The sequence below is a fragment of the Pavona decussata genome, unplaced genomic scaffold, assembly GCF_977016875.1.
Source record: "Pavona decussata unplaced genomic scaffold, jaPavDecu1.1 SCAFFOLD_238, whole genome shotgun sequence".
In the NCBI taxonomy this organism is placed as follows: Eukaryota; Metazoa; Cnidaria; class Anthozoa; order Scleractinia; family Agariciidae; genus Pavona; species Pavona decussata.
In genome coordinates, this window is record NW_028145643.1 from 1,709,504 (window position 1) to 1,737,223 (window position 27,720).

Below are 27,720 nucleotides of genomic sequence, written 5' to 3' on the forward strand. Positions count from 1 at the left end.
AGGCATGTTGACACTGACTCCGGATCCCTTTATGGCCAAAAGCAATGATAAGCTGAACAAGATGCCTATACTGGCATTTACGCGTGATGCTGTGGCTGTAGTTCATTTATTCCAACTGTATGCTTCGCAGATTGATAAAACTATCCTTGCCAATGGAATAGTTTGAGTCACGACGATCGCGTTACGTTGTTTCCCTTGTGTTAGGCTACTCAGGGTTTAATCAGGAATTCCGGAAATTCCATTACGATAACGTAAGCTTCTCAATGACCTCTTTTCAGGCTCCCATCGTGGTCCCGGGGGGGGGGGGGGGTACTTGGGTTAAGTTTTGCTGGGTATGTGCCGCTGGCCTCTCAGAGCCCCTGCCCCATTATAGTCTATTTTGTGGCCAGTTATAGACCCCATCTTAGTCACCTTTCGGGAAAATGTAATTTTCGCAATCCCAACTAAGTCACTTTCTATTTATGCATCTACTTTCAAGAACGGAATGTAATGCGAGGTGATTGTTACATTTAATAAACAACAACTTTCTGAACTTTTTATCCGAGACCATTTTGAATCCCTACTTAATAGAATTTTTTCACCCCAAAAATCCGAAAATGTGCGACCCCATTGTAGTAACTCTATTGAAAATGCGACCCCATTCTAGTCAATCCAGTCGTGAAAATGCGACCCCATCCAGCGGCACATCCCCACTAGCCTCTTATAAGGAAGTTACCCCCCCCGGGATCGTGGTCTAAGACTGACAAACAAAGCACGATTCCTTCGCCAGGAACTCACCAATTTCCACCGTTTTAAATGTCGAGTGCTTCTTAGAGGTTATTCTTTCGATTTGCCGTTTAAAAATGGTGAAATTTCCGTTTGAAAACGGCACACTTGAGTCCACAACATGCTAACAATATGGCGCCACAAATTTAATCCGTTTTAATGAATAAATCAAATGATGCTTTGACGTCACACAGATAGGGGTGAGTTGCTGTTCTAGCGCAGGCGCACAGGTTAGGAACTGGTCATAGTTTTCAGGGTGTTTCAGTTAAACTTTTTCCTTTTGCCGACTGTTGGTAACCTGTCGATAATCTCTCGGCCAACAGTTGGTCGAGGTGAGCTGTTCTTCACTTGTACCAAACTTTTGACTCCAGGGTCAAGATCGCGAGTCATAAGGTGCAATTGGAACTTTTCAACTTACTTACTTTTCAAGCCCGGGTGAAATCTCACAGTGCAGCTATTATAACAAAAACTACCAAACAGTAGGCTAAAAACCGGGGCAAGCTCATCCCAGTTTCTTGCGACTTTGTACTCATTTACACCACACCAGTCCCAAATCTCATGTCGGTTCAAGTCATTACGGTGCATTTCACTGCTAATAGTCTCCTTACATCTCCAACACTACCCTGGGTGCCACAGACTTTTCATGCGCGGCAAGTCTTTGTGGCTTTCTCAAACTTTTTAACATCTTGAACAGAATTCTTAATTTCCCAAAGAAGCCAAATTTGTATGATTCTTGGCATGCAATTTTGAGTTCCCACATTTGCTAAAAATATTCTATTCAAGTGTTGGGGTGTTTCTTATAAAGTACATAATGTCAGGTGCCTTTCTTCTTTCAGCCATCGCCGCACACACCCCATACCCCCCGTGATATGAAGTCTTGGTCATCTTCGCTCACGAAGAACGAACATTACATTGAATTACATAATTATGTCAACTGTTACATGTAATTGGTTGGTCGGTTGAGTGATCGATTGATTGACCGATTGATTGTTACATAAAACATTACTTGTTTGTTGACTATGGGTAAACATTCATTTTTGTCATCTTTCATTAAACTTCACTTGCCAATTGTGAGAACAAGAAATTGCCAGTGTTTTACAAAACAAATAAAGTAACAGACCAAGTGTGTCAAAAAATGATTTTATTAAGAAGCGGGTGGCAATTCACTGCAGAGTGGCTTCCATTTGATGTCCAATCCAGGCAGAGAACTTAGTTTTTGCATAGCATGTAGAACAAGCATATTGAATGTCAAAAACAAGCTACTGTTACACTAGTGCAGACTCAGCCCTGGTAAGAGGTGCTCAAAGATAGCCTTAGGGAGGGAGGGCTGGAGGGAGGTAAATCCACCCCTTATGTAGACAAACCATCGAGTCTCGGCAGGGGGATCAAACTTGTCTGATAGCTGAACTTAGCTGTTTTCTCTCATCACAATCAATGCCTGCTTGCCAAGAAATTGCACTGAAGCAACTTAGGGTCAACAGACTATAATTCAAAGATTATACATAATCTCACAAATCTAGAGAATAACAACTATTACTACAATTTTTCCAGACAGAGAAGATGTACAAAATTGAACATAGATGAATTCAGTGTCAATCTCTCATCCATTGATTTAAAATCCTCCCATGCCACCCATACCTCCCATACCACCCATACCGCCCATGCCACCCATTCCTCCCATTCCAGCCATCTCGGCCTTGTTATCCTTTGGCATGTCGACAATAACTGCCTCAGCTGTAGCCAGAAGTGAAGCAACGCCCGCAGCATCCGTGATTGCTGTTCTGACTACTTTGGTGGGATCTATTATTCCTGACTGGATCATGTCTACGTATGTGTCATTCAGAGCATCGTAACCTTGGTTACCCTCCATGGAAGCAACCTTAAAATGAAAAGAAAAAGGCAAAGAGGAGTGGTTGTTGGTTTATACACAACACTACCGTAAAAAATTTACAACAAAGGTTAACTTTGCAAGAATTCAAATCGCCTTGAGTGATTTTGTACTCGCCTCTGCCCCAACCCCCCCCCCCCCCCCCAAATAGCCAATGACCTCAAGGCTTTGCCTAGATACATCATACAAGTCTCTCCCTCTTCACATATGTTCATGTTTTCACTGTTTCCACCATTTTCACTGAGATAAGCCTTAAATTGGTGGGTACTGACGCTTCAATGTGTACCTTCCATAAAATTTATCTTACCTTCTCTACCACCTGTTTCGCGTCTACACCAGCATTCTCAGCAATGGTCTGGCATGGTTTGCGAAGAGCCCGCTTGACAAGGTTCACTCCTTTTTGCTGGTCTGCGTTAGTTGCTGTAATGCTGTCAAGGCTTGGCGTACATCTCAACAGAGCAACACCTCCACCAGGCACAATGCCCTCCTCCACGGCAGCCCTTGTAGCATTGAGAGCATCAACAACACGGTCCTTCTTTTCATTCACTTCTACTTCACTTGAACCACCAATCTACACACAACATGGTAATTAGCAAGGAGTTAAATTCCAAAACAAAATGTGCCATTATTGCAAGATGAAAGCTGCTGATGCTTTCACTCTTGGATGCATTCCACACTTTTCATTTGTTACAGCTGGGTGCCCAAACTGCCGCTCCACAAGGGAAAGTTCCTGATGACCCCCCACCCCCCTCCCCTAATAGTCACCTCCAGTGAAATCAAATTCATCCAGAATCACAAATTTAAACTATAGCCAACATTGCCAACCAAGAGAAATGATCATCAACTTTCAGTCCAAACATAATATATGACTTCTTTTGTCTTTGTACCAAGCTTTTCTTTCCATATATATATTTAGCAATAAGAATTTCAGTTGTACATCAGCCCCGGTTGTTCAAAGAGCAGATATTGCAATCCAGCCGATAAAATGTACTTCAACCAATACATCTTATCCACTGGATAGCGACTTATCTGCTGGAGAGACAAAAGTTATCCACTCTTTGAACAACTGGGGTCAGGAGTAGCCTGTGCAGCGTTACAACAATTTATCAACATAGTAAGGAGAATTCTGATGTTAAATACTTAAGTTAGTTTTCCTACATCATGGCTAACATTCTATTTTGCGATCTGATGTTTCTTTGACAAAAAAAAAAAAACGTGCATGTTATATCAGGTCAGATTCTTGTAAATATTTCCTACTTTCTTACCTTCAAGATAGCAACACCATCAGAAAGTTTGGCCAAACGTTCATTTATTTTTTCCTTCTCGTATTCTGAGGTGGTCATCTCCAATTGCTCTCTAAGTTCCGTGCATCTCTGCTCAATGTGCTCTTTTTCTCCCTTGCCTTTGAGAAACAGGGTGTCATCTTTTGTAATAGACACCTCTCCTACTTCTCCAAAATCCTGAATTTGGATATTTTCAAGTTTAAGTCCTAGTTCTTCATCAAACAGTGAGCCTCCCATTGCTAAAGACATATCTACGAGGGTGGCCTTGCGATTGTCACCAAATCCAGGAGCCTTGACAGCCGCCACCTGCAGTCCAACCTTTAACCTAAAAGGCATGAAAAAGAAGGTTTTAATTATGATTGCTTCTCAATTACCATGGATGAAATTTTTAAAATCTATGAGCAGTAATGTTAATAATCAGCCACTGCGGGAAATAAACTCATCCAAAGTGTGGAAATAAAAACCAAAGAGGATAAATGATTGATGTATTATGTAAATCTGAACCCCAGATAGGGCTCAGATTGTTTCTGTGTTCTCTTTTGGTTGATTCTTTACATCTCTCTTTATTTTTCCTTGATGATTATACTAATATCGATGGCATAGGTTGGTGGGTCGGTTAGAGGCTCCTTGCAGGCGAGGCATTTCTTGCAATTAACGTGACTGCGTCATGTAGTCAAGCCTTAATGTGTTGCTTGTGATTGACTGCGTGACTTCGTGATGCGGTTCGCAAGTCCAACCCACAAAATGACCCTTGCATGCCAACAAGTCCTCAGTAGCTCAGCGGTTAGAGCATCCGATCTAGAACACGGAGGGTCATGGGTTTGTTTGAATCCCATCTGGGGCTCAGTTTTTTTCTGTGTCCTCTTATGGTTGATTGTTTACATCTCCCTTTATTTTTCCTTTATAACACTAAAATCAGTGGCATAGATTATTGAAATTACTCTAAATGAGCTCTACTTTGGCACAGACTGGTTAGCATGTACAGCTTGTAAAACTTAGTTGCATATTTAATTTTTTACCGCAATGCTAAATAAACAAGCTATTTCTTCTTTATTTAGCATTTTACTCAGAAATTAAATACACAATGTAAGTTTCCTACACAATAACCAGTCTCTGAGCCAAAATGTTTGGTTCCAGAAAATATCCATACCCCTCCCACGGAAGACATTTTTATTCTAACCCCCCCACCCCCTCGGAATTTCCGTTCCAGAGGGTTTATGATGACCCCCCCACCCCTCCGGAATTTCCTGGTTTTTAAAACCCTCCTCCATGAACCCCTCAGAAGTTCAAAATCCATTTAGACTAGGAAAATTGACTACTCACACTATTACGATCAATTTTTTTATTATTGAAGCGACGTCGACGTCTCTAGTTCAGCTATTTTAAAATTTACAACACTGCGCTATTTTACTTGTTTATCCTTTTGCTTAAACTATATCTGGAAAAAATTGGATAGAACTCTAAAATGGTCGATTTTTTTTCGTCAAAAAAACACGGCTGTATTCTTTGTTGTTGCGTAGTTTACGTTTAAAACTTTCTCGAGCGCTTAAGAAATTATCTCTATCACGTTACAACTTTTCTTTTTCACCTAAAATTACGACGGCCTTGCAAATTCCATTTTCGTAATGACCTCTGCAGAAAAACATTTGCTAATTTACCGTGAAGAAACCACTATGAATACAAGTTGCACATTGAATATATGATGCTGGGTGTTTTATTTATCAAGTAGAATTTGAAGAACTTTGAAAACCCAGTCAAAAACTGGCTGCATGCACAAGAATTAAAAGCCGCCTTTGAGAACAGTTTCAAAAGGTTCTCCCTTCAAAACTTCAAAATTAATTAGTCTGTGGCAATTGGATTCACGTCTCGGCACTTAATACAAATAGTTATCTCTGTACTGAGTTGGTGAATGAAATGAATTTGATAAAGAAAAAAAGTTTGTGTTTTTAACGTTTTATGTCAAGTTTTTATCAAATAAACGTCGCTGTTTCACGTCCCATGGGATCCAATCTTGAACAAAATTTGCATACATCGAAAAAGTTGTGCATTTGATTCAGTGGCGGATCAAATTTCGACTGCAATGTACATCAATATTCACTGGATGGAAATATCTCTGCAGAATCTTTTCTCTTTCTTCCAGAAATCTTTTTTGTGAAAGATTGCATTGAAGAAATGACACGTTTTGTGGCCGCGGAAAAATAATTTTCCGTGGGAAATAAATAAATAAGCGCTGCACGCCCGTTGTACATTAATTTCGCAATGTCACAAATAGATTTCAACCGCAAACTAACCTGTGGAAATTATGCGAAAGGCCATGCTCATCAAAAAAGTCGCTTTGTTCAGAAACCTTTTAATCTCACTCATTTGATGCTACAATACGAGTAAAGAGGGCTCTTATTTATTTCAAACCTCGATTTTCAAACGATTGTGACATCACAGCCATGCTCGGCATGATATGAGGCTGACTGATCGCGCCGCGAAGTCGAACTTCAAAGAAAAATACCTGTCACGCCCCCGTTACTTTCGCTTACCAGACAACACTTCTACCAAAATGATTTTTTCCAGAATGATTCATCATTTTCGCTGCTTTTGTTTCAAAACAACGTACGTAAATATGTTTTTGTGCTTCAGATCGATCGTATGTTGCTTTCAATGTTTTGTACATGGTTCGTGATCCTTTGGAAAACTAGTTCCCCACGAAACCCCCCTACCCTTCGGAAATTACTGCCCTTTAACCCCCCCTCCCCCTCGGAATTTCCAAAGGTCTTCCGTGGGGGGGGGGTATGGATATTTTCTGGAACCACACAATAGAAAGTCTGGAACAATTTTAATTTCTAGGCAGAAAATGGTCTTACATCTTTCTCGCCCAAAATCCAACTACTAGTTTAGATACTCTGCCATTGAGCTTTAGGAGCTAAGCAAGTTCATTTGACAAACATCCTTAATACCTCTAGGATTTGAATGTCAATAAGTGGCATACAAGCAATGGAAAAAATACAGAGGTGTGTTTTAAACCCAGTGAATAAATAAGAACAGCGTCTGAAATTAACTTTTTCCTAAGGGAGCCAACTGGCGACTAACCTAAAAATTTTGGTCACCAGATGGAGGGGTTTGGTCGCCAAAAGCAAGTGTTATTGTTTTTTTTTGTTTTTTTTTTGGTTTCTTGCTTGCCACACCATGATCGTGGCTTCGCCTCTTAATTTGCCCCAAAGTAAAGAGTACAATCTCTCTGGCCAGGGTATAATTTACCTTAATTTATAGTAAAGCACACAATTAAACCTTTCAAGAAAATGTTACCATTTAACACAATATATATACAGCTATAAAAGGAGACTCACAAAAGCCTTGTAACGGTAACAGAGTCCTACATCTCAAAAAGCGTGTTTGCCAATGTTCTTGCGAAGGCTTCGGATTTCTTTCTCTTATTATTTCCATTTAGTTGGAAGTATGCTGGCATCCTATTAAGTTCGATGTTCAACACATGGGGGCCCTCTTTCTATACCTTGACTCAACTAAGAGTGCAATTAAAGTATCTGTTCTTCGCCAAAACAGAACGAAAACGCAATGACAATCAATAAGCTAGTGCCAGACCCTCACACTTTTACTATTTATAAAATGAGGCTTAAGTGCCGATGCTTTTGATCTTGCCGGATCTCGCCAGGTCATGTTTTCGCCCGCGATATCCGTATTGGGAGAAACCGCTGAAACATTATGGCGCCAGGTAAATATGGCCGATCATAAAATCGTCTCTTCATTTTACTACAACTGTCCACAGGAGCTTTATGTTTTATTTTAGAAAAAGCCCTTTTACCTTGGAGTGTCAAATGCCGATGGGACGAAAGATTAGTCGCCTGCTGGCGACCAGTTCTAAATTTCTGGTCGCCAACTCCTAATATTTAATGCGACCAGTCAGTCGCAATTTTGGACCCTGAAGAAAGATTCATTTTATCAGTCATGACATAGGCATATTAAAAAAAATATGGCTTCTGAGGCCTCCAGTCATTTGTGCTATTACTGTAAAACCCAACATGAAATACTCTGTAAAAATGAAGAAAGTTAACCCAAATAATTTGTCAGTCTACTGTCAGTTAACAGTTTTAGAAAGATTACCGACAGTCTACCAACAAATAGCCAGCAAAATGGAGAAATAAGTCTTAAAATCAGATCACTGACAGACGGTTGGGGTGAATCCAATCAACGACCAGAGAGCCAGCTCCAAAGTAACAACCAAGTGACACTTGGCAATAATGAGCGAAACTGTCAGCCAACTGGTGGTTGTTTGTTGGTCAACTGCTGGTCATTTGTCAGCCCACTGTTGGTTGTTTGTCTGCCGACAGTTCTCCGACAGTCGGCGGACAGGTTTATTGAGGAGATATTCTTAAATTTTACCAAATAATCCGGCTTAGCAAATGCCAAATGAAGATCAACGGAGAAGATGCCAAAGATGCACCTGTATGTAAAATCACATCACTCTCACAATACCTGTTGAGCACAAGGGTGGTGAGAGCTTCACCATCAACATCTTCAGCTACAATAACCAGAGGTCTTTTGTGCGCATTGGCAAGCTCAAGGGCAGGAACAATCTCCTGAATGGAAGAGATCTTCTTAAGGCACAACAGAACCAAACAATCCTGAAACTCAACCTTTTGTCCTAGAAAAAAAGAACAGGAATTAGCTTGTTCAATTATTTTCAGAATCAACTTGCCAGTTGGCTCATTTTGATGTCAATCTTATAACAATTACAGGGATACACTTACTTAAAATTTAAATTATTATAAAGAAACTACTGAAAATGCTCAAATTATCACACCCCACCTCTCCCCCCTACAACTGTATGACAGAAAAGTAGATGCAAGACCATGTATGGATTTAAAAGTTAAGAGCAAGATCTTGTGATGAATGACTGACTGACAGACAATGAAGCTCAAAGAAAGCTGGTATAGTATGCATTTTATTCCAAGCTGGTATCACCTTTGGCTGTGTTGATGAAATATGGGGAGATGTATCCACGGTCAAATTTCATTCCTTCAATCACCTCCAATTCATCTTGAAGGGTCTTGCCATCCTGCAGTAACAGAAAATGTGAAATTAATTTAATATTACTGATGGCACACTCACACGGCTTGATAGTTAAAAAGGTCTTTCAGCTGTTTATTTAGCATGATGAAAGACAGTCACTCTTCTCTGCTATGCATGCAACACTGAAAGTGGCTATAATTCATACTATTTTTATTTTTTTGCATCATTTCCTTTGTCACTACCTAACGTTTGCACACACAGACAAACACTCATGACAAAACCTACAACACAACAATTTAACAATGTCTGCACATGACCTAAGGCATTATTTGCATTTACAAAACAATTTATACAATGGTTTAAAATGACATAATTTCAAACTAGTACCAATAAATAAATTACCTTGACAGTAATAACTCCATTCTTGCCAACTTTTTTCATGGCTGAGGAGATCAGCTCTCCAATACCTTTGTCTCCATTGGCAGAGATTGTTGCGACCTGAAAGCAAATTTGGGACTTCATAAGTAACAAGAAATAAAAAAACTGCAAAATGCTGTAACAAAATCATAATCTCAGGGAAGTGCCATAAAGTCTTATAATGACTTCCCTCAAATGTGGAAGGAGGGGGGTACTCTAGTAGCTTTTGGGTGGGTGGGCATGTGATAACAAGGTTTCAAAATTTGGGCCCAGATATTTAAAGATTTTACTTTCAAACCAATTCCTCCTAGAAAGAAAGAACTTGTACTGGGTTATTCCAGAAAAAAATCCACACCTCCCCGACGGATGGGATTCTGGAAATTCTCACCGGAGGGGGGGTCAAAGACTCTGGAAATCCAGGTGGGAGGGGGGGTTGAACTTAAGAAAGTCTTCTGCAGGAGTCATTTCGACCGATAGTTCACGCGATTCGAACTTTAATTCGGTGACACTTCAGCGCTCTCAGACCCTGAAAATAATACAAATATTTTGTTCACATATTTCTCATCTAAAATGAATGATAATCTAAGTTCCTTCGCGGGTCCTTTTATAGCAGAAAACACGAACAACAAGAAAAGAATGAGCCATGGCAACATTGTTGGAACGAAGAGTTTGAAACGCCTGACACATTTCTACTCGTACCAGACCCAGCGCACCACCGTTGTGTAATTTCACGTCCGCCATTGCATTCTTAGCGTGGATTCCACTGCGTCAGGCGGAAGAATTTTTTACTTGTGCAAGCAAGGATGCAGAGCTATTAGCTGAAGAAGATAATTCCAAAGAATTTTGGTCTAAACATTCCTTCTTCGTCGAAAATACTCGCGAGGAACATGTAGCCATCTGTACCTCGAAAAAACTTTTGGAAACGTAAGTTATAGCGAAAGAAACAGAGGGAGAAAGTTCTTGGACGGGTTCCTGCAACATATACAGTGGTAACCTCTCTGAAGTTCCATCATCCGTAGCACAGTTGAACAAGCAGCCAGCGCGTTTTCTGCGTGCCATTTTAAGATTCCATGGGTGTTGTCCATTGGGCACAAAGGATGAACTTGTTCGCTTTTTCGCATTGTTGCTCCTTTCTTTTTTTAGTTCAAAGCGATAGAGTTTTTAATATTAGCAGAAGCTTAAGAAATTAGAAAAGAACATCTTCTAGACGTGATTGTGCGTATTTTATATTTAAATTAAATAAATTTAAGCCTAATATTTTTTTTCCGGAAATCCAGGCAGGAGGGGGGGTCTTTTGTTTTGGAAATCCAGATAGGAGGGGGGGTCTTGCGCTTCAGGAAATCCAGATGAGAGGGGGGGTAAAAAAACGACCCCATCCGTCGGGGGGGTGTGGATTTTTTCTGGAATAACCCATTCAGGTATTTATATTACATACATTGTTCTGTGAAAACGATGGAACAAAGAAGCAAACTCTTAAAGTGCCCCTGGGAAGAAAATTTCATTTTCCATCTTTTTGCATTTTCGTGTAGAATATGACCTCGTGTAGAATATGACCTAAATAACAGCAGAATACAGTTTATGAAGTAGAATCCATATGAAAATTAGCCATGTGGAATTTTTCGTGTTGAGCCAATGACGTCACTTCCTGTAATTTAAACCTTAACTTCCGGAACAAGGCCAAGTAATGGCGGCCGTTAAATCTCGAATAAAAAGTTAAAAAAAAAAATACTTCCAATCACCGTAAAGGATTGAAATTTGGTAACATGAGTAAGAAGGTCATATTCTACACGAAAATGCAAACTGATGGAAAATGAAATTTTCGTCCAAGGGGCACTTTAACTGTTCTAGCTGTTTATAATTTAAATACAGATTATTTACACTATAATATTAAAAAAAAAAAACTGGTGAGAGGAGATTACAGTGCCACATCTATTTAAAAAAAGGTTGCGTAATGAATGAAAACAATAAACAAAAAATATAGGAAAATTACAAAACATACAATGGGGAACTTGCTTCTTGTTAGTTCTCTACACAAAGCTACAAATTTGCAAGAAGCACTGCATCCTCTGGATCCTCTTACTGGGAGAACTTTGTTTGGTAAACTCATTTTATACTGCTTATATATATTATTCTAGATAATGAATTTCAATACCCTATTTAAGAAAGATTCTTCTTTGTTTGCTTGACAGACAACATATCCAAAATACTACAGTTGTGTTTCAACATAAATCAGGTTTTGTTATTTTTCTGCTTCTTACATTGAAGCTTCTTACAATATAAAGGATACAACAACACATACTTATTGATTTTTTTTTTCAATTATGGACCCCATGTGTTTACATTATTACACCATGTTCTAGAAATTGCCTTGAATATCAGTACCCCATTCTTGATCGCAAGTGTCTAACTCACAACCCTATACTCATATAGGTCTGGAAAACGAAGTACCCAGAGTGCCGCCACACCCCACATTCCTCACATCAAATTCTATAATAAGCTACTTTCAAGCTGCTGCAACAGCTAAATGATACCTGGGCAATTTCCTCTGGCGTAGTGACAGGTTTGGACATTTTCTTCAAGTTGTCAACAACAGCATCAACTGCTAACATGACACCTGGAGAAGAAAGAATAAAGAGTTGGTTACCTTACCAAATGTTCTTTCTACAGACTTTTTTGTAACTTAAAAACATAGCTCCACAGACACATTCAAGTGTAAACTTACAATCCAAGAACCACTGGCTTATCGAAGACTAGAAAGGTAGTAATTCGCTGGATGTTAGCTTAGGGTCTGCTTAGAATGGGCATCTGTTATAAAGTTGTAACTGCGAGTCATGATTTGGCAAGTCAAGATAAATGTAGCGGGGGAAACAAGTGAGAAATATCAGATTTATCAACAGTACCCACCTCGTCTTATCTCCTGGGGGTTACCTCGTTTCTCCTCCCAGGGGGAGTCTCTTTCAAACATGATCTGAAACCCTTCCTTTGCGATGGATTGTGCCAGGACGGTGGCAGTGGTAGTACCATCACCAGCCTCCTCATTCGTGTTGTTGGCAACGTCTTGCACAAGCCGTGCGCCAATGTTCTCGTATTTGTCTTTGAGCGAAATGGCTTTGGCAACAGTAACCCCATCCTTTGTAATCTTTGGTCCCCCAAAGGTCTGTTCAATTATTACATTTTTACCCTAAAATTATAAATGAATAAATACTGTCAGTTGTATCTAAGCATGTACACAGGAGGGAAAAACATGTCCTAGTTGGGTGCAAACATCACATGTTTTGGCACCAAACATTTCGAGGTTTGAAGTAAGCGGCTGTTGTTGACTTGATTTATTTTTGCTCAACAAAATATTCTATGCAAGCAGTTTTAGATGTTAAGAATACTTTCTGAAGGCAAGTGTGGTGTTTCTGAGTGATAAATTAATGCCTATGCTTATGTGCGGAATGGGCTGATCTGGAGCGACAGTTTGCTTAACGGCTCTCAAACTTCAAATGTTTGGTGACAAAACACATCATGTCTGGCACCTATTGGAATTTTTTTTCTCGTGTCCACGCTTAGATGCAACCAACAGTAATAAAATCATAACATTGACAACTAATGAGATAAGTTGTTGAAGAATACATTTGCCCATCAACTAAATTTTGGCTCACACTTACAAAAAACCCCTTTCACACTGAAACATAGCCATTAAAAACTCTTTTTCCAACTGAGATGGTGAATTTTTACTGCAAAATTGGCTTGATTTATAATTTAATTAAACTGTACTTCAGGTAAAGAACGAAACACAAACATTTAACGATTCAAGTTCAAAGTCATCCCTCAGTAGCAAGGGGTTTCAAATGTTTCCTTATGTGAAAATAATTTATCTGCAACAATGATTATCTCCTGCAGTGCATTTTCAAGTGTTCTCTTTTCTTCACTATTCAACTTTTAATTAATACTTAGTCAAATACCAAAAGAGATTGCAGTTTTGGTGTCTGAAGAGATATATATGGGAAATAGGATGGAATAAAACACGAAACCACAAAACAATCAAACAAACCATCATACCTTTGGTCCAAGAGTCACAGCAACAGCATCAGTTAAAGTTTCAACTCCTTTGAGCATGCTAGACCTAGCATCAGAACCAAACTTAAGTTCTTTGGCATCCAGATGTTGACGCGAGGTACTGAACCCTACAGCAAGCCGAGGGCTGAGGATCTTGGGAGAAAACAGCTGTCTAGCTGGGCGGATCACACTTGGCAGACGATACATTCTGAGGACAAGACCAAGCAAAACTGACTTCAAGACATTAACAAAAAGCCACTCACGATCATAACAGTTTTGCTTTTCTTCATTTAGGCCTTCAACATTCAATTGTAATTCATGGAAAAAAATTACTTGATCACTAAGGTTGCATACAATTGAGCCTATTCTGGGATACGAATGCATACAGTGATGACAAAACATCTCTCGTAAGAAGTTTTTGGAGTTGCAAAAGTTCAAATAGCTCTTAAATTCTCATGTATCAGTGAAATATTGCAGATTTGTCTTCCCAAATTTACTTCAAAAGAGAGATCTCGCAGCTCTTCCGCTTATTCTTATTCCAGAATACAGTCAATCGAACACAACCTAAACAGTTATCAAGAAATTGGAACAGGAAAGGACCTGACTGATGAGAGGGATTTTCAAGTGTGGGAGTTGGGAGGCTTATGTGCCCTAACAACCCCCTCCACCCCCCCCTCCCCCCCAGTTCTGCTGTCTATGAAATTCAACCACAGTTTGGGCAAAATTTACAGAGCACTTACAGAATGCCCACGACATTTTGCCTCTTTGAACAGTCTAATTTAGTACACCGAAGCTACTTCACTGTTATTTAAGAGGCAGAAGTGACAAAACTGGTATCCCTTTTCCTTTTGTTAGCCTGTACCTTCCTATGTGAGAGAGTGACTTTATTTTATGAGGGTAACACATGACAGTTACACTGATGAACCAGCGCCCCCTTGTTCTAAATAATCCCCCTTTTATGTAAATTAAGGTTTAAACACCACTGCAAAATCCGCAAACAATCAATTTTGCTCAAGGTTGGATCAAATTGGATTGTGATCAGTCAATATCAATAAAAATATAAATGTTAGTCAAAAGGACTACTGCAAGGACTGATCAGACAACTTAATAAAGTATTGCATTGTATTGTACGTGAAAAGGCTTGGGTAAGCAATATTTGGGCTGGCCAATACCAGTTTTCATCGGGTTCACAACATATATACATTGTGAATTCATGAGTTGGCCTAATAAACCTGACGAAGACTGGTATTGGCCAGTCCAAATATCGTCTATTCAAATATTTTCACGTATTTTAAAGAGTCCTTACAGTCATTCTTTTCACTTTAACAAAACTTAGAATAGGATAGAAATTTACATTAAAATTCAATATGCTAAAAATGCATTTTAAAAAATACTTAGCTAAAAGGTATTTTACAAGTGCACTCTTGAAATAAGCAGTGGTGTCTTTTTTGCAAATATTATAAGGATGTTTACATTGCTTCGCTAACTAACTAGTTTAGGCTATCAGCCACTCAGTACTGGACAAATGACAGCTTGTTTTGCTGTCCTAGCTACTGGTACTACACAGACTCTCTAGCAATGTGAAGACTCGCGTGTATTTCCAGAAAATATCCACCCCCTCCTCTCACCCAACAGCAAAAGAGATTGTAAATTCTAGGGGGAGGGGGTTAGAGGACTCAAAGGCCACAAAATTTAGAGGAAAGTATGAAGCTAAAGTGGAATTTCCACAGGAGAATCTACTAGCAATCCTCTCTGTAGAGGAGGATGTTGGAGAGGTGTGGATATTTTCTGGAGCTAAATTTTAAGACTGGCTCAATCAGGATAACAGTCAATACTAATCAAGAAGAAATAAAAATGTGACAATCATTTCTGTCCAATTCAGAAATACTTTCTAGGTGGCCATGCATATTATGCAATCCACTTTTAATGTTGCACTAGCAGTAAGCTAACGGTATTCAATTTCTAACCATGAACATTTCAAGGAGCTGATGCTTTTTTTCTACTCCACTATCTTTGACAGCGAACCAGTTATAATTCCTGGGAAAAAGACAATATTTCGCCCTGATTTAAGAAATGTATTTTTTTTCCATTTAAATTTGCTGATTGCGGATCTTGTGAGGTTACGAAGTCTTGACATTTTCGTTCAATGTGGCAAAGTTTGATCTACACTAACCGAATATAAACTTAAATATAGTGCTGGGGAGCATTTTTTCCGTAAATTAGAACAAAACTGTTCTGTAAAAGACTTTCTGCATTTCCCGCGTGCATATAGCAGGTTTTGACATCCCATGCATGCGAGTTTGATCGGCGAGAACAAAGAGCAGCGATTCTCAATAAATATAGAAATTTAACATTGGAAAATAAAAAATAACTGACAAAATACCTTACCTTAATATTTCAGTGAATAATCAAGGGTTCAAAAGTAAATTTGATGCACAAAACTGTGCAAAATTCAGTGAACACTGAAGAGGTGTAGAAGCTCCGTTCCCACACGTGCGTGAAAGGACGACCTTCGTAATGAGCATGCACAGTATAGGAGCAATTTGTGACACTCTACGGATGGGATAGTGAAGGTATAGATACGAGTTTATATGTTTCAGATAAAACCCGATTTAAATCAGGTTTCTTTTACCACAATGTCCTTTTCCAGATTAAAAATTATCGTTTGGAGGCAGTTCATGGAAACAGTTGTTTTTCAATGTGATTTTTTGAGACAAATAAAGTAGTAGGTAGATAACCCTCCCTTCCCTCAAAAGAAATTTAGACACACCTCCTGATGCAATCTACGATTGCGCAGTTCATTCTCTAACTCCACGTGTGAAATCTTCCTTTACCAACATCGGTGGAGAAGCCTCGTGTTTTCCCCTTAGATAATGGTGGGTATTTCCTAAGCTATAACACTGCAAACTGAAAACTATCATGGTAATCGCAATCTTGTTGTCATCTGGCAAACTTTATTGTATATTTTTGAAGGAGAGATTTTTAAAATTCTGCAACAATCGGACTTGCCGTGAGCAAGCCGTCTTGTTGGAGAATTCGACGTTATGACTTCTTATTTTATTATCATTTATTCTTTTTGTTACTCTTTAGGTTATTTTTTAATAATAAAGGGAACTGTGGAAGAGTATTCTTACCCCGCTTCCTGGAAGATCATGATTTTTGTATGAAATTGTTTGACAGGATTGCATAATTAAGTTTTTTATAAGCTTGCCAAGTTGTATGGAGCTGTTTGATTATCAAATATTTTTCGTTTCTCTTTCAGGCTGCTATTCGAAGATTTAAGCCACTTTTTGACAGGATTGTTGTAGAAAAATTCCTTCCAGAAGTGGTATGTATATTTTTTTTCGAAATTATACTTTTATTTTGAAGGTATTGACATTTAATATTTCAGTGTTTGCTGGGAGCTACCAAGCTTTATAAAGTTAATGTTGTTGTTGTTGTTGTTTTGTTTTTTGTTTTTTTTTTTGTTGTTGTTTTTTTCCTTTTTATTTTAAGAAAAAATATTTTTCTAAGATATCCCATGCCTTGGTCTGTAATGACCCCAGCTCCCTTCTCTCCTGACCCCTCCACTCCCCTCCCCCCCCCCCCTTCCCCCATCTCTCACATATTCTCCCTTCTTACTCCTATTTTCCAACCATCACTCATTGTGTGCACCCACATAAGACAAAGGAATTGCAAAAAGAAAAAGATCAAAAGGATGCTTGTTCTGTTATTCAGTATTTCAGTTCACCATCAATATGGTGGAAAGTTATGATTCAAAATACTTACTGAACTGGAAGTGGTGTTATGAAAAAGTACAATCATTATTGAATGCTATCTGGGTGATTGGAGGCAGTATAGTGGCTGGAGCCACTGACATTTTATCTGGAGATTTCTAGCTTGAGGCTGTCTCTGGCTACCTATGTCTGTATTCATTTTATGTATTTTTTTTTACAGTGCCATTGCGAAAACCATGAACAAATTCTGGAATGTTTATTATTCCATGACCAATCAGACACTGTTTCAAATTGCAAGAAGAAACCACCAAAATAATAACTATTACAGTTTGCAGTTCATTGACAGGATTTGCTCCACCCCAAATCCAAACCCTTACCCTTTTGTATACCATTTTTGACAGAAAGTTAACCCTTTCATATGTCTTCCATGAGAAATGGTACCCCTCTCGCATACTTACAGTAGAAATGCCCTATCTTTTTTCATTGGGTATGTCCAAGATATTTTGAAAGGTCCTATTAGATACCTAAATGACATATTTCCCTACCTTTTCTACACTTCAGCTCGTGAAATCCCCACCCTTGTATACACTTCCATTCCGAAAAGGTACTCTTTTTGGGTGGAGCCTCCTATTATAGTCCATTATAGGGAGTTCCTGCTCTCCCACCCCCCCCCCCCCCCTTCCCAGCATTGATCTCGTGTCTGATGTTTTCTGTTGTCCAACACAGTCGCAGTGTAACAATATGCAGTTGTTACAGCTCAACTGTAGTAAATATTAATGTAATGAATTTCGTTAATATTTTGAGGTAATGTGGGGGTGTATGATTGTTTTAACTGTAACTGAATGCTGAAATTGAAGACTCGGCCATAGTAGCCTTTTCTTTTAATATGTAAAAGTTGTTTTACTCAGCAAGGTCAGAATTTATTACCTTCTTACCTGTGATTGGCAAATTTTCACAAATTTTACTTTGGTTTTGAAGTTCAGAGTTTGTGTGTTTCTAAAATACAATTTTTTTTTCTCAGCAAACCAAAGGGGGAGTACTTCTTCCAGAGAAAGGCCAAGGAAAGATTTTGGAAGGAACTGTAATATCTGTAGGACCTGGAGCCAGGGATAAAGTAAGGATATTATTATTATTTATGGGCTTCCTTTTACACAACTCCACAAGCATATTTACACTTTAAGGATGGTGCCTTCTTTTGCTACTGCGCATTTGTTCTGCGCATCTCAGAATGGTCCAGGAACTTCTAATTTGTTAAGGGAGATGTCTACTAATTCCAAGGCATTTTTGCACGGTTTTTGACAATGCAGGAAAAGATCTTAGCAAGAGCTTTTAAAATCCAAGGAAAATAGGGTAACCATGCATTTTTTCAATTAATTACAATTCTTTTTCTATAACAAATAAAACTTTTGTCTTTCAGACTGGCAACATTGTACCAGTGAGTGTAAATGTGGGTGACAAGGTTCTGTTGCCAGAGTATGGAGGAACAAAAGTTACCATGGAGGAAAAGGTTTGGAAAAATGAATGCTGCTAAATTTATATATTGTTGTAATAATTATTTCAACATTATACTGACTTTATTTCTCATCTTTTTTTTGAAACAAAACATTCTTCCACTCTCCTTTCTTTCTTCTCTCACTTCGATCCCTCCATGTAAACAAGCTGTGTGCAATGAGCTGCATTTGTGTTACCAAATATTGTGTGCCTGAGTTTATGTGGCTGGTTATTTGGGGACTGCACTTTCACATAAGCAACTATTCTTGACAAGAAGGCACTCAGGTCCAAAAGACAATAAAGCAGGCCATCTGAGCTGTGGAATTAACTAAGATTAATGTTTGGGGGAAACCAACATTCATTGACGCCTTTTCAATATCCATATATTTAAAATTTAGCTGTAAACACTGAAATCTCAAGAGAGTATAATTATCATATGTCCATTTGCCCTTAAGCCAAGATGAGGAGTTTTCTTGCTTGGGTAGTGGGGGGGTGGGGCAAAAAAAAAAAAACAAGGCAGGGCCTCCTATGCAAGAGAAAGGGTGTAACAGGTTTCAGACTAGAGAAAGTATAGGTAGTTGAAATTGCTTACTCAATACCATTTCTTTTTCTTGCAGGAATACCACATCTACCGTGACGGTGATATTCTTGGTGTATTTGAGTAATGCTGGTGTTCATGCAGTCAATCAATATCTAACTGGAGAACCTGACAAGAAAAGCATTTGCTTGAGCGACACACTTCTCCTTAGATGAGAAATAATTTTACAAATAAATACTAGTGGAGCCAACTCAACAAATAGTTTTTCTTTTTTCTATTCTTGGAATGAATTTTAAGAAAGGTTCATCCAGCACTCTTCACTTTGCTGTTATCTCGACAGTATTTTCATGTGACAATATATATGTTTTAAAATTAATGCAGCTAGAAATGCTACCCACTGCTTGTTTTTCTTTCTGTTCCCTTGGCTTTCGTTTACACATGCATGGTAGAAATAGCCATTTCCTCTCACAAGCAAGACTTGAATCACAGCTTTTTTAAAAATAACAATAAAGTTATGGTGTTAACGGAATTTGTGCAGTGACTCTTTCAAGTCTGTAAAATTATGACTGTGGGTTTTACTTGTAAAAATGTCAGATTACCGTGGCCTGCTTAGCTAAGCTGGGCAGGGCAGGAGGTTGAAAGAAAAATTATGTTATATTGCTGTGGACCCTGTTGTTGGGTAGAACAAGGGGTCATGGTTTGAAATCAACATTCCTTACCATACTTATTGTTTGTAACACTTGGCTAAAAATGGAAATAATTATACCCATGTATTTATGTTCTCCTTTCCCAATGATGTGGAGTTAGAGTTTGGTGTTGCAAGTCATTGTTTTAACACTGGAGAAGGTACAGGAAAAAGTGTAAAAAACAAACCTGATTTGGTTTGATCTCCTCTCTTGTATTTCTACTCTTGTCAATAAGGATTCTTACTGGACAAAACTTGCTAAGAAGATGGCCTATTACCATAAGCTATATGTTACTTAAATGTGCAAAGAAGCAGAAGGCAGGGGGAGGGACTCAAACTAAGGTGCTTTTCACACAAGGGTGAAAGGAAGCAAGCTCTCTTTGGTGGGGCCAAGGGGTACTCAACCCAAGGTATTGGCTGCACAAGGGGGAATGGATGTCCCTCTCCCAAAAAGAACACTTACTGTCAGGCTAAAGGCTGGTTTCCATATGATCGCAGATCGCAATAAGGTCTGCAATCATATGGAAACTACTTCTGCGATCGTCTGCGATCCTGCGATCGCCATCGCAGACGATCGCAGAAGATAGAACCATGTTCTATCTAAAGGCTGGTTTCCATATGATCGCAGACGATCGCAGACCTTATTGCGATCTGTGATCATATGGAAATCAGCCTTAAGAAAATGAAAGTAGACAGGACATATGAAGAGGCAGAGCAGGAAAGTTTGGATTTGCCAAATTCACTGCAAATATTTTTGGCTATTAAAACTGTCTCTGCAAGTGGAGGAGACACTGGTACGAAAATTTGTTGTCGCAACATGTAAATTTCCATGATGTGGTGAGCAAAGAACAGGATAAAATGGCTTTTGTGATACGGTGGGAAGCAAGAGAGACAAAGAAAACTGGCATTATTACACAATATTTGGCAATAGACAAAAAAAACTCACAAGTGGGCCTGGCAAAAGGGAAACCGATAGTTGAGAGTAGCTTTCCAGGAGCAACTCAAATTAATTCTAGAGCTGATCTTTTGCCAAGGCCTGCATACCAAGTGTGTCTACAATGTTTTTGACACATGGAAAAACTTTCTACACAGACCAATTTCATAAGGAAGCATCTTCCATTAAAAAAGGGTTGATCAGTTTCCATTTAATCCAACTGCGGTAAGAAGAATGATTATCTCAAATACGTTTTTTTACACTACAGTGCAGTCCTAAATTGCTGAGTATGAGAAGACCCTCAAAATGGGGCACACTTGTGAGCTGGTTTTGAGAATAAGCCTTTACAGACCCTCTAAACCTCATAGCAATCACTGAAGTGCTATAGTTTTTAAATCTATTAAGTCCTAACTTGCTTCTTCGTATCAGAAATCAGTTACACTTGTCGAGACCTTTCAAATGGTATATTACACACTAGAATTTTTTCATTATTATTATTGTTATTTTGGGAAATTGGGCCGAGAAACTTAGGATGGCTATTTTAATGGTCAAGGTAACTACCACATAATACCAATAATTCACTGTGTGCACACGCTGATTTAAGAGACATCTACAGGCGTAGCACTAAATTTTTTGCTCTGGGTCCTTGGACCAAAAAGTGTAGTTTCTTGGGGGGTCCCCTGTCAAGGTGCCTGGGAGATATTCAAGGTACCAGGGAAACCAAGACCTGTCTCACCCTCGGAGACCTAGGAGCAGCTAGTTGGAAGGAAGGGATTTTTGTTGTTGAAAGTTTTGTTGTTGTAAACTTTCGCCCACAAAAATCTCTTCCTCCCAACCAGCTGCCCCTGAGTCTCCGAGGATGGACTTATGTTTACTATCTTTTCGCATTTTTGATGCCATTGATAGTGAGAAAAAGCGTGTGCACCACACAAAAAAACAATTCCTTTTAACTTGATGTCTGTGTTTTCAATCAATTCTGTATTGAAATGATCTTAGATTTTGTGGTGTTCTTCCAGTGCATTCAGCTGTTTCAACAAAGGTTGTCCAAAAAAAGCGTAAAAGTGTACGCGACAATGCCGAAACGGTAGTCTGGGAAATATCCAATAAATTTCAATAAAAGCTCAGAATCCATATTGCCAGCCATCTCAAGTCTTCGCTGTACGGTCGAGGCATAATAGATTCTGAGCTTTTTTTGAAATTTATTGGCTATTTCCCAGACTACCTTTTGGCATTGTCGCGTACGCTTTTACACTTTTGTGGACAGCCTTTGTCAAAACAGCTGTATACAAGAGGGGAAAGATCACTTGTGAGTAGTATGCATCCCCTTATGGAAAACAAACTGATAAACAAGTAAGAGTGTACAAAAGTCTACACAATGTGCTTTATTTAAGACCATCACAGTTATTTCTTCACAAAATAAAATTAGTACAAGCACACAAACAGCCCTTCCACAAACTTAGCCATTTACTAAAATTAATGGCATGAATTGATCACTCCTAGATCATGAATGCATTTTACAGGGCAAACAGGATTAAAAAGGCCATCATCAAGCAGAACAGACCCATAGCTTCAGACAAAGCAAAGCCTAGAATAGCATATGAGAAAAGCTGTTGCTTGAGGGATGGATTCCTGGCATAACCAATGATAAGACTGCCAAACACTGTCCCAATACCAGCTCCACTACCTGTAACAAAGCAAACACAGTTATCAGTCGGGAGACAATGTCCACCTTTAACCAACAATAACACAAATGACATGTCTCACTCCTGAGACCATGATAAGAGCCAGAGGGTGTTACATCTTACAGCATCTATCATACGCATCCCAATTCCTTTATTTCATTCACTTCAGTTAGAGTTTTAGTAAAGGTCAATCAAGCAAACATTGTTATATAATTAAGTAAACCCAAGGCTATTGTCAAAATGAAAAGAGTTTTACCCAAAGGAAAGGACCTGAAACTTGATGAACATCAAATTTTATCAATTTCCCATTTATTTTCTCTCAAAAAAATCCCTCTGTGAACCCTCCTAGTTTTTTTTTTAAAGAGGAGTCTTATGTTCCATTGAAGTCTTGAACCCTAACCCCTTTAATCCTTAACATTGATCAGCATCAAATTTCTCCTTGTAATATCAATGCTTATTCAACCCCTGACGTCAGGAGAATTAAGGCTATGATCACCTAAGGTGAATTTTCTTGATATTTTAATAACTTCTCCCCAGTACTTTTATAAGAAAAGTATGGGACAAGAGAGGAGAATTTGTTCTTTCATATTAGGATTTAAAGGGTTAAACTGACCTGCAACCCCTACAGTAGCTGCGCCAGCACCAATGAACTTAGCAGCAGAGTCAACATCCTGCACCTGGGAACTTGTCTGAAAGCCTCGGCAGGCCAAGGATAACAAGGGAGAGGATGGTACTACAGCCTAACAAGGGAACACACACAATAAAAAAAACAGTCAAATATTTGTGCTAAGAGGTGACTTTGGGTGGATTACGGACCCTATGGCAGTTGGCTGTATTGCAAATCAAAGCCAAAATACTTAAAAGCTTAGAACGCACTAAAGAAAAATTCTGGACATAAACAAGTTTGTTTCACTGCTCTAGGCTGTATAATACACCAAACCAAAAGCATCACTGTTACCTTGCTTTGTACGTTATCTTTTTGCATACCTGAAGATAAAATAAAAACTGTTAATACATTTAAAAAAACAGTTTGTAATATTATTTGTTTTAATATTTTTTTTTTGCCTTCTCACAGAATCCAGCATAGTTAACCTAGCTTTCTTATTTATTGATATAACACTGTTTTAAACTTATGTACTTACTAGAGAACTGACTTGATACAACTGCACGAGACAGATTAAACATATTCCTAAAAACAAAAGACAATTAGTTAGAAATCTCTCAAAGCAATATGGAAAAACTAAACTGCAGATAGATGTGACTTCAATTACGCTGTAGCTCTGCAGTGGGAAACACTGGCAGTGTTGTCCCAACACAAAAGCGCATAACGATCTACCAAATTATGACTATTTTAGGTGCCATGGGAACTAACAGTAACAAATCAAAGCTCAAGAGTTACCATCCATGAAGAAAAGTGAGTTGCCAGATGGCCACTTTAAAAAAAACACTTTTTCCTTGGAGGGTTTAATGAACTTGTATCCAAATTGTACTTACTTTTGTATTGGTTGGACATTCTGAAATATTAAAAAAGACCCGTTATTAGAAATATACAGAAACTCTTACATGTACAATGTCTATCAACAGGTACGATCTCAACTACCTAAACACACACCTATACATACTGGCTTTAATGTGTCACCAGGATTGTGCTCACATATATACAAGAGTTATCCATCTTTGACTGTCAAGTAACAGTTGCTTTCATTTTTCATGCTCTACGCCTGGCCCATATGAAATTTAATTGTGCAATCTCACTGACTGCAAAAGTAGTCCGTGTTTCATCATTTTGATCACTTGCTTTTAATCCAGTCTCAGAGCCCTTGAGTTCAAAAAGACGTGAAGAGTACATTATTGCGAGGTCTGGGGACACGCTCCTGCAAGAAATTTTGAAAAACTGAATTCCCTTTGGATGTTTTCATGATATGTTCCGTTCAAAACAGCTTTGTTGCTGGGTGAAATGCTGGCCGTACTCAAAAATTCTTCACAACTGATCAAAGCAGGTCATAAATGCAAAAAAAGAGTGAAACATGCTTTTGGGATGATCATTGATACTGTATGTACTCTTTGCTAGTAATTTTCTCACTCCAAAATGAAGTATTTGAATAAAAACAATTTCATGCATGAGAAATTCTTGTTTCATTGTCAGAGTGTAAGATTGCAGGAGACTTAAGAACTGTGAAGTCTGCTTGTACCCATTAACCAAAAGAATTGAAATTTTCTTTGTCAAAAAATTAACGATAGAAATCTTAATAATCAAACTCAATCAGTCCACAGTTTTATTTCCTCCCATGTAGACCTCAACTTTATCTTGGTTTGAACATGAACAAAGAATAGCACTCAGTCAGCGAGTCTGTGTCTGGAATGAACACATCTAGTCAACAATTTCTTTATACTGCATAACAGGTAGTGAACATATTATACTTTGGAAGCTGGACTTGACTGCAAGAGCTCTGAAACTTAAAATGTTTCAAGCACCTTTGCGAAAAAAACTGAAAATCCATACACGGTGGTTTATATATTTTCTTAATTCACTTTGGGAAAACTTGACTTTTGCCCCACAAAATGTAGAGCATTAATTCTTAATTCATTAATCTGCTTACTTGAGTTTGTTTTAAAATGTTTTGTTTGTTCTTTGCTGTTGAAAGTTAATGAAAATTGGCACTTGTTTTACTCGATCAGTACATTCCTGTACAATTTAGAGTAAGAACAATGTTCTCAATTCAAAAAAGTTATATTTGAACGAATGGAAAAGAATGACAGTATTTCATATAAAATATTAACAGTGAACATCCAATATTGTTAGATACAGTAAAATATATTGACATCTTCTATATAAACCCACTACCTAACTTTTTCAACTTACAACGACTGAGCTAGACTCAACATTTAAAGATTAAACCATGACATACTTTTCACAATAAGAAACTTATAGGTTGTGTCTTAAATTAGGTTTTCTATTAACTATTACTACCAAAAATCCAGATAACACGTGCAACTTGATCTCTGGGGCGACCTTGCATAAGCCGGCTGGAAGTTTTCACGAGAAAACCACTCCAAATAGAAACAACAGCAATCCCAAACAAAAATTCCTCTTTCCTCTGTATTTTGAAAGATATTTCATTTAAATACGTTCGATGTTTAGAGTACATACCATTGCCAGAGGTTGTGACTGGGTGCGAATGGCGGTGGAAAGCGGCCGAGATAGTGCGCGACCATTACCAACCTACAAATATCAAAGCAGTTCGGTTAATCTGCGCTAAAACTCGAAAAAAAAGTTCAGGAAAACCGAACTTACAACACTCCTAGCAACTGGGGAGGCGAATTTACTGCAGGTAAACATTTTTTAAGATAATCTCTCTTCTTGATGATGCCACGCTCCGTTCTACTTTCCAAGATGGACGGCGAGGAGAGACGCTGCAATGCATCATGGGTATTTGCCAGTGATTGCTATGAATTGTGGGGCGGCGCCTCGCTTGGGTGCTAAAAAAAGGAATCGAGGCAAGATATTGTAAAAATTTCATTTTCTTCGTCAGCCTCTTTGCAATCGCGGAGGGTTTCGTCGTATTACCATCGTTTCCATTTCGTGAAGTATTTCGGGAGAAAAAGGAACGTTCTATTTTTGAGGATTTATTTATTGTTTATTGGTTCATTACCGCTGACTGATTTGCAAGAATCATCATTTTTGATGGAGGCAAATTAAATAAACAATAGCCTCCATTTGGCGCGAAAATTCGCTCGAGGAAAACTGTGAGCTTCGAGGAGCAGATAATGTCCAAGGACAAATATCTGAGCATATTTTTAAAGCCAAATGGGGGCTATTGTGGTTATTAGCCTTCAAATATTTTTCGCAACATGTAGCAACGAGCTTGAGTATTTGAACATTTCGTTTAAGGACTTTAAGAAAAGGTTAGAGCGTATGTTGTTTTCTGATACTGCTTTATCGACCAGCAGGTTTATCTGTCCTTCTGTCTCAAAAGCAAACCGTTCCCCCATCTTGACATTAATTTTAATTGTAAACAAGACGCGCCTTGAAGTTTTCGAAATTGGGGAATATCATCGGATATTCCCCACTTTTAGCTGGGGTATATTCGGTCACGTGAGGCGTTTAGACCAATCGCGCGCGAGCGAAAATATTTGATGAATGATAATGGCAGATAGATAGATAGATTATCGATTGATATCATTCTTGAATATAGTTGAGACCTGAAGCCATGAGAGCAAATCATCTACAGCTATTTCAATTATCGTTGTCAGATCAAAGTGTGAAGCTTAAAGACATCTTTAAAGAGGCTGCCACCTCATCCACTTGATATCCTAACATTTCTTTCATCCAAATGGCTCGCCATTGTATATCTTCACTGGATGGACGAGGCATAGATGATTTTGATGAACTTATTCATAATCCACAGAATCTTTTAAGAAGGTCTTGTCATATAGCTTTATACTTTGATCAGACAACGTTAATTGAAATAGCTGTATATACAAAGTAAAAAGTAAGACCTAAGATGCTGCTCTTTGGAAGTTCAAACTTAACAGTTTCAGCCGCAATTGAGAGTTGGTGGCCAATTAATGCTAACTATATCTGAGTTCTTTCCGTCATGTAGTTTTCAAACCAGTCCAAGGCATTGTCCTGAAGGGCAAATAGGAACAGTTTTGAAAGAGGACCATCAAGGTGGACAGTATCAAATGGCTTTATAAAGGTCAATAAATAAGGCACCAGCCGGCGACCCTTCCCGCATCCATAATTCTTAGACTTGTGTCGCATACTGCATATATAGCAGCTGTCTGGGTACAATGATTGACACGAAAGCATAATTGAAATAGACTGAAAAGTTAGTTTTCTTCCATAATCGCCGTAGTTGTGTACACACTGGATTGTCACCAAAATGATCGGTAATTGCTCGGGTTTTCTCTGTCGCCAGTTTTGAAAAAAGACACAACTCTCGCTTTCTTACAATCATTTGGAATTATTCCAGTTTCCAGGGACAAGTTAATCAGAACGGTTATCGACTTGGATACAAAGTAGGCGGAGTCTTTTATACCAAACTCGTTCCCAGGAGGGTTTTGCCTTATAAAGTCCTGGGAACGAGGTTTTTACAAGACAAGCTTGAATGTTGTCCAGTCCAGTAGCCAGTTTATCTATTTTCAAGTTTCAGCTGTTTTAGGACAATCGTAATTGGTCGTTATAATTTTGTTTCAAGACGCAAGGAAATGGGTTGAATTGAGAAAAATGTCCAATGTTTTCAAGTTGCAATTCG

At 38.5% G+C, this 27,720-nt stretch overlaps 3 protein-coding genes across 3 annotated transcripts; 1 reads left to right on the forward strand and 2 right to left on the reverse strand.

Moving 5' to 3' along the window:
- Positions 1-1,889: 1,889 nt before the first annotated feature.
- LOC146457705 (60 kDa heat shock protein, mitochondrial-like) lies at positions 1,890-15,931 on the reverse strand. The gene is made up of 10 exons (XM_085091634.1): positions 15,805-15,931; positions 13,420-13,624; positions 12,277-12,553; positions 11,904-11,986; positions 9,358-9,453; positions 8,908-9,001; positions 8,419-8,587; positions 3,919-4,261; positions 2,961-3,224; positions 1,890-2,644 (listed from the first exon to the last, which is right to left on the reverse strand). The coding sequence occupies exons 2-10, from the start codon at positions 13,621-13,623 to the stop codon at positions 2,378-2,380; spliced, it is 1,797 nt and encodes a 598-aa protein (XP_084947760.1). The 5' UTR covers position 13,624; positions 15,805-15,931; the 3' UTR covers positions 1,890-2,377.
- Positions 15,932-16,199: 268 nt separating this feature from the next.
- LOC146457706 (10 kDa heat shock protein, mitochondrial-like) lies at positions 16,200-19,690 on the forward strand. Its single transcript, XM_085091659.1, has 5 exons — positions 16,200-16,292; positions 16,679-16,744; positions 18,154-18,246; positions 18,550-18,639; positions 19,241-19,690. The coding sequence occupies exons 1-5, from the start codon at positions 16,290-16,292 to the stop codon at positions 19,286-19,288; spliced, it is 300 nt and encodes a 99-aa protein (XP_084947785.1). The 5' UTR covers positions 16,200-16,289; the 3' UTR covers positions 19,289-19,690.
- A 2,459-nt stretch (positions 19,691-22,149) lies between these two features.
- On the reverse strand, positions 22,150-25,895 carry LOC146457707 (ATP synthase lipid-binding protein, mitochondrial-like). The gene is made up of 7 exons (XM_085091698.1): positions 25,758-25,895; positions 25,614-25,685; positions 23,957-23,976; positions 23,605-23,651; positions 23,421-23,449; positions 23,076-23,202; positions 22,150-22,464 (listed from the first exon to the last, which is right to left on the reverse strand). Exons 1-7 carry the CDS (start codon positions 25,800-25,802, stop codon positions 22,295-22,297), a joined length of 510 nt encoding a protein of 169 aa, XP_084947824.1. The 5' UTR covers positions 25,803-25,895; the 3' UTR covers positions 22,150-22,294.
- Positions 25,896-27,720: the final 1,825 nt, after the last annotated feature.

Bases quoted from the DNA above. Each gene is read 5' to 3' on its own strand.
- LOC146457707 (XM_085091698.1), bottom strand. From the start codon at position 25,802: ATGTTTACCTGCAGTAAATTCGCCTCCCCAGTTGCTAGGAGTGTT. The intron at 23,977-25,613 runs GTATGTACTCTA...TTAATATTTCAG, and splicing joins AGTCACAACCTCTGGCAATG to AATGTCCAACCAATACAAAA. The intron at 23,203-23,420 runs GTAACAGTGATG...TTCCCTTGTTAG, and splicing joins AAGATAACGTACAAAGCAAG to GCTGTAGTACCATCCTCTCC.
- LOC146457705 (XM_085091634.1), bottom strand. From the start codon at position 13,623: ATGTATCGTCTGCCAAGTGTGATCCGCCCAGCTAGACAGCTGTTTTCT. The intron at 12,554-13,419 runs GTATGATGGTTT...TTATAATTTTAG, and splicing joins CTGTGACTCTTGGACCAAAG to GGTAAAAATGTAATAATTGA. The intron at 3,225-3,918 runs GTAAGAAAGTAG...TGTTGTGTGTAG, and splicing joins ATGGTGTTGCTATCTTGAAG to ATTGGTGGTTCAAGTGAAGT.
- LOC146457706 (XM_085091659.1), top strand. The intron at 16,745-18,153 runs GTATGTATATTT...TTTTTTTCTCAG, and splicing joins AAAAATTCCTTCCAGAAGTG to CAAACCAAAGGGGGAGTACT. The intron at 18,640-19,240 runs GTTTGGAAAAAT...TTTTTCTTGCAG, and splicing joins AAGTTACCATGGAGGAAAAG to GAATACCACATCTACCGTGA.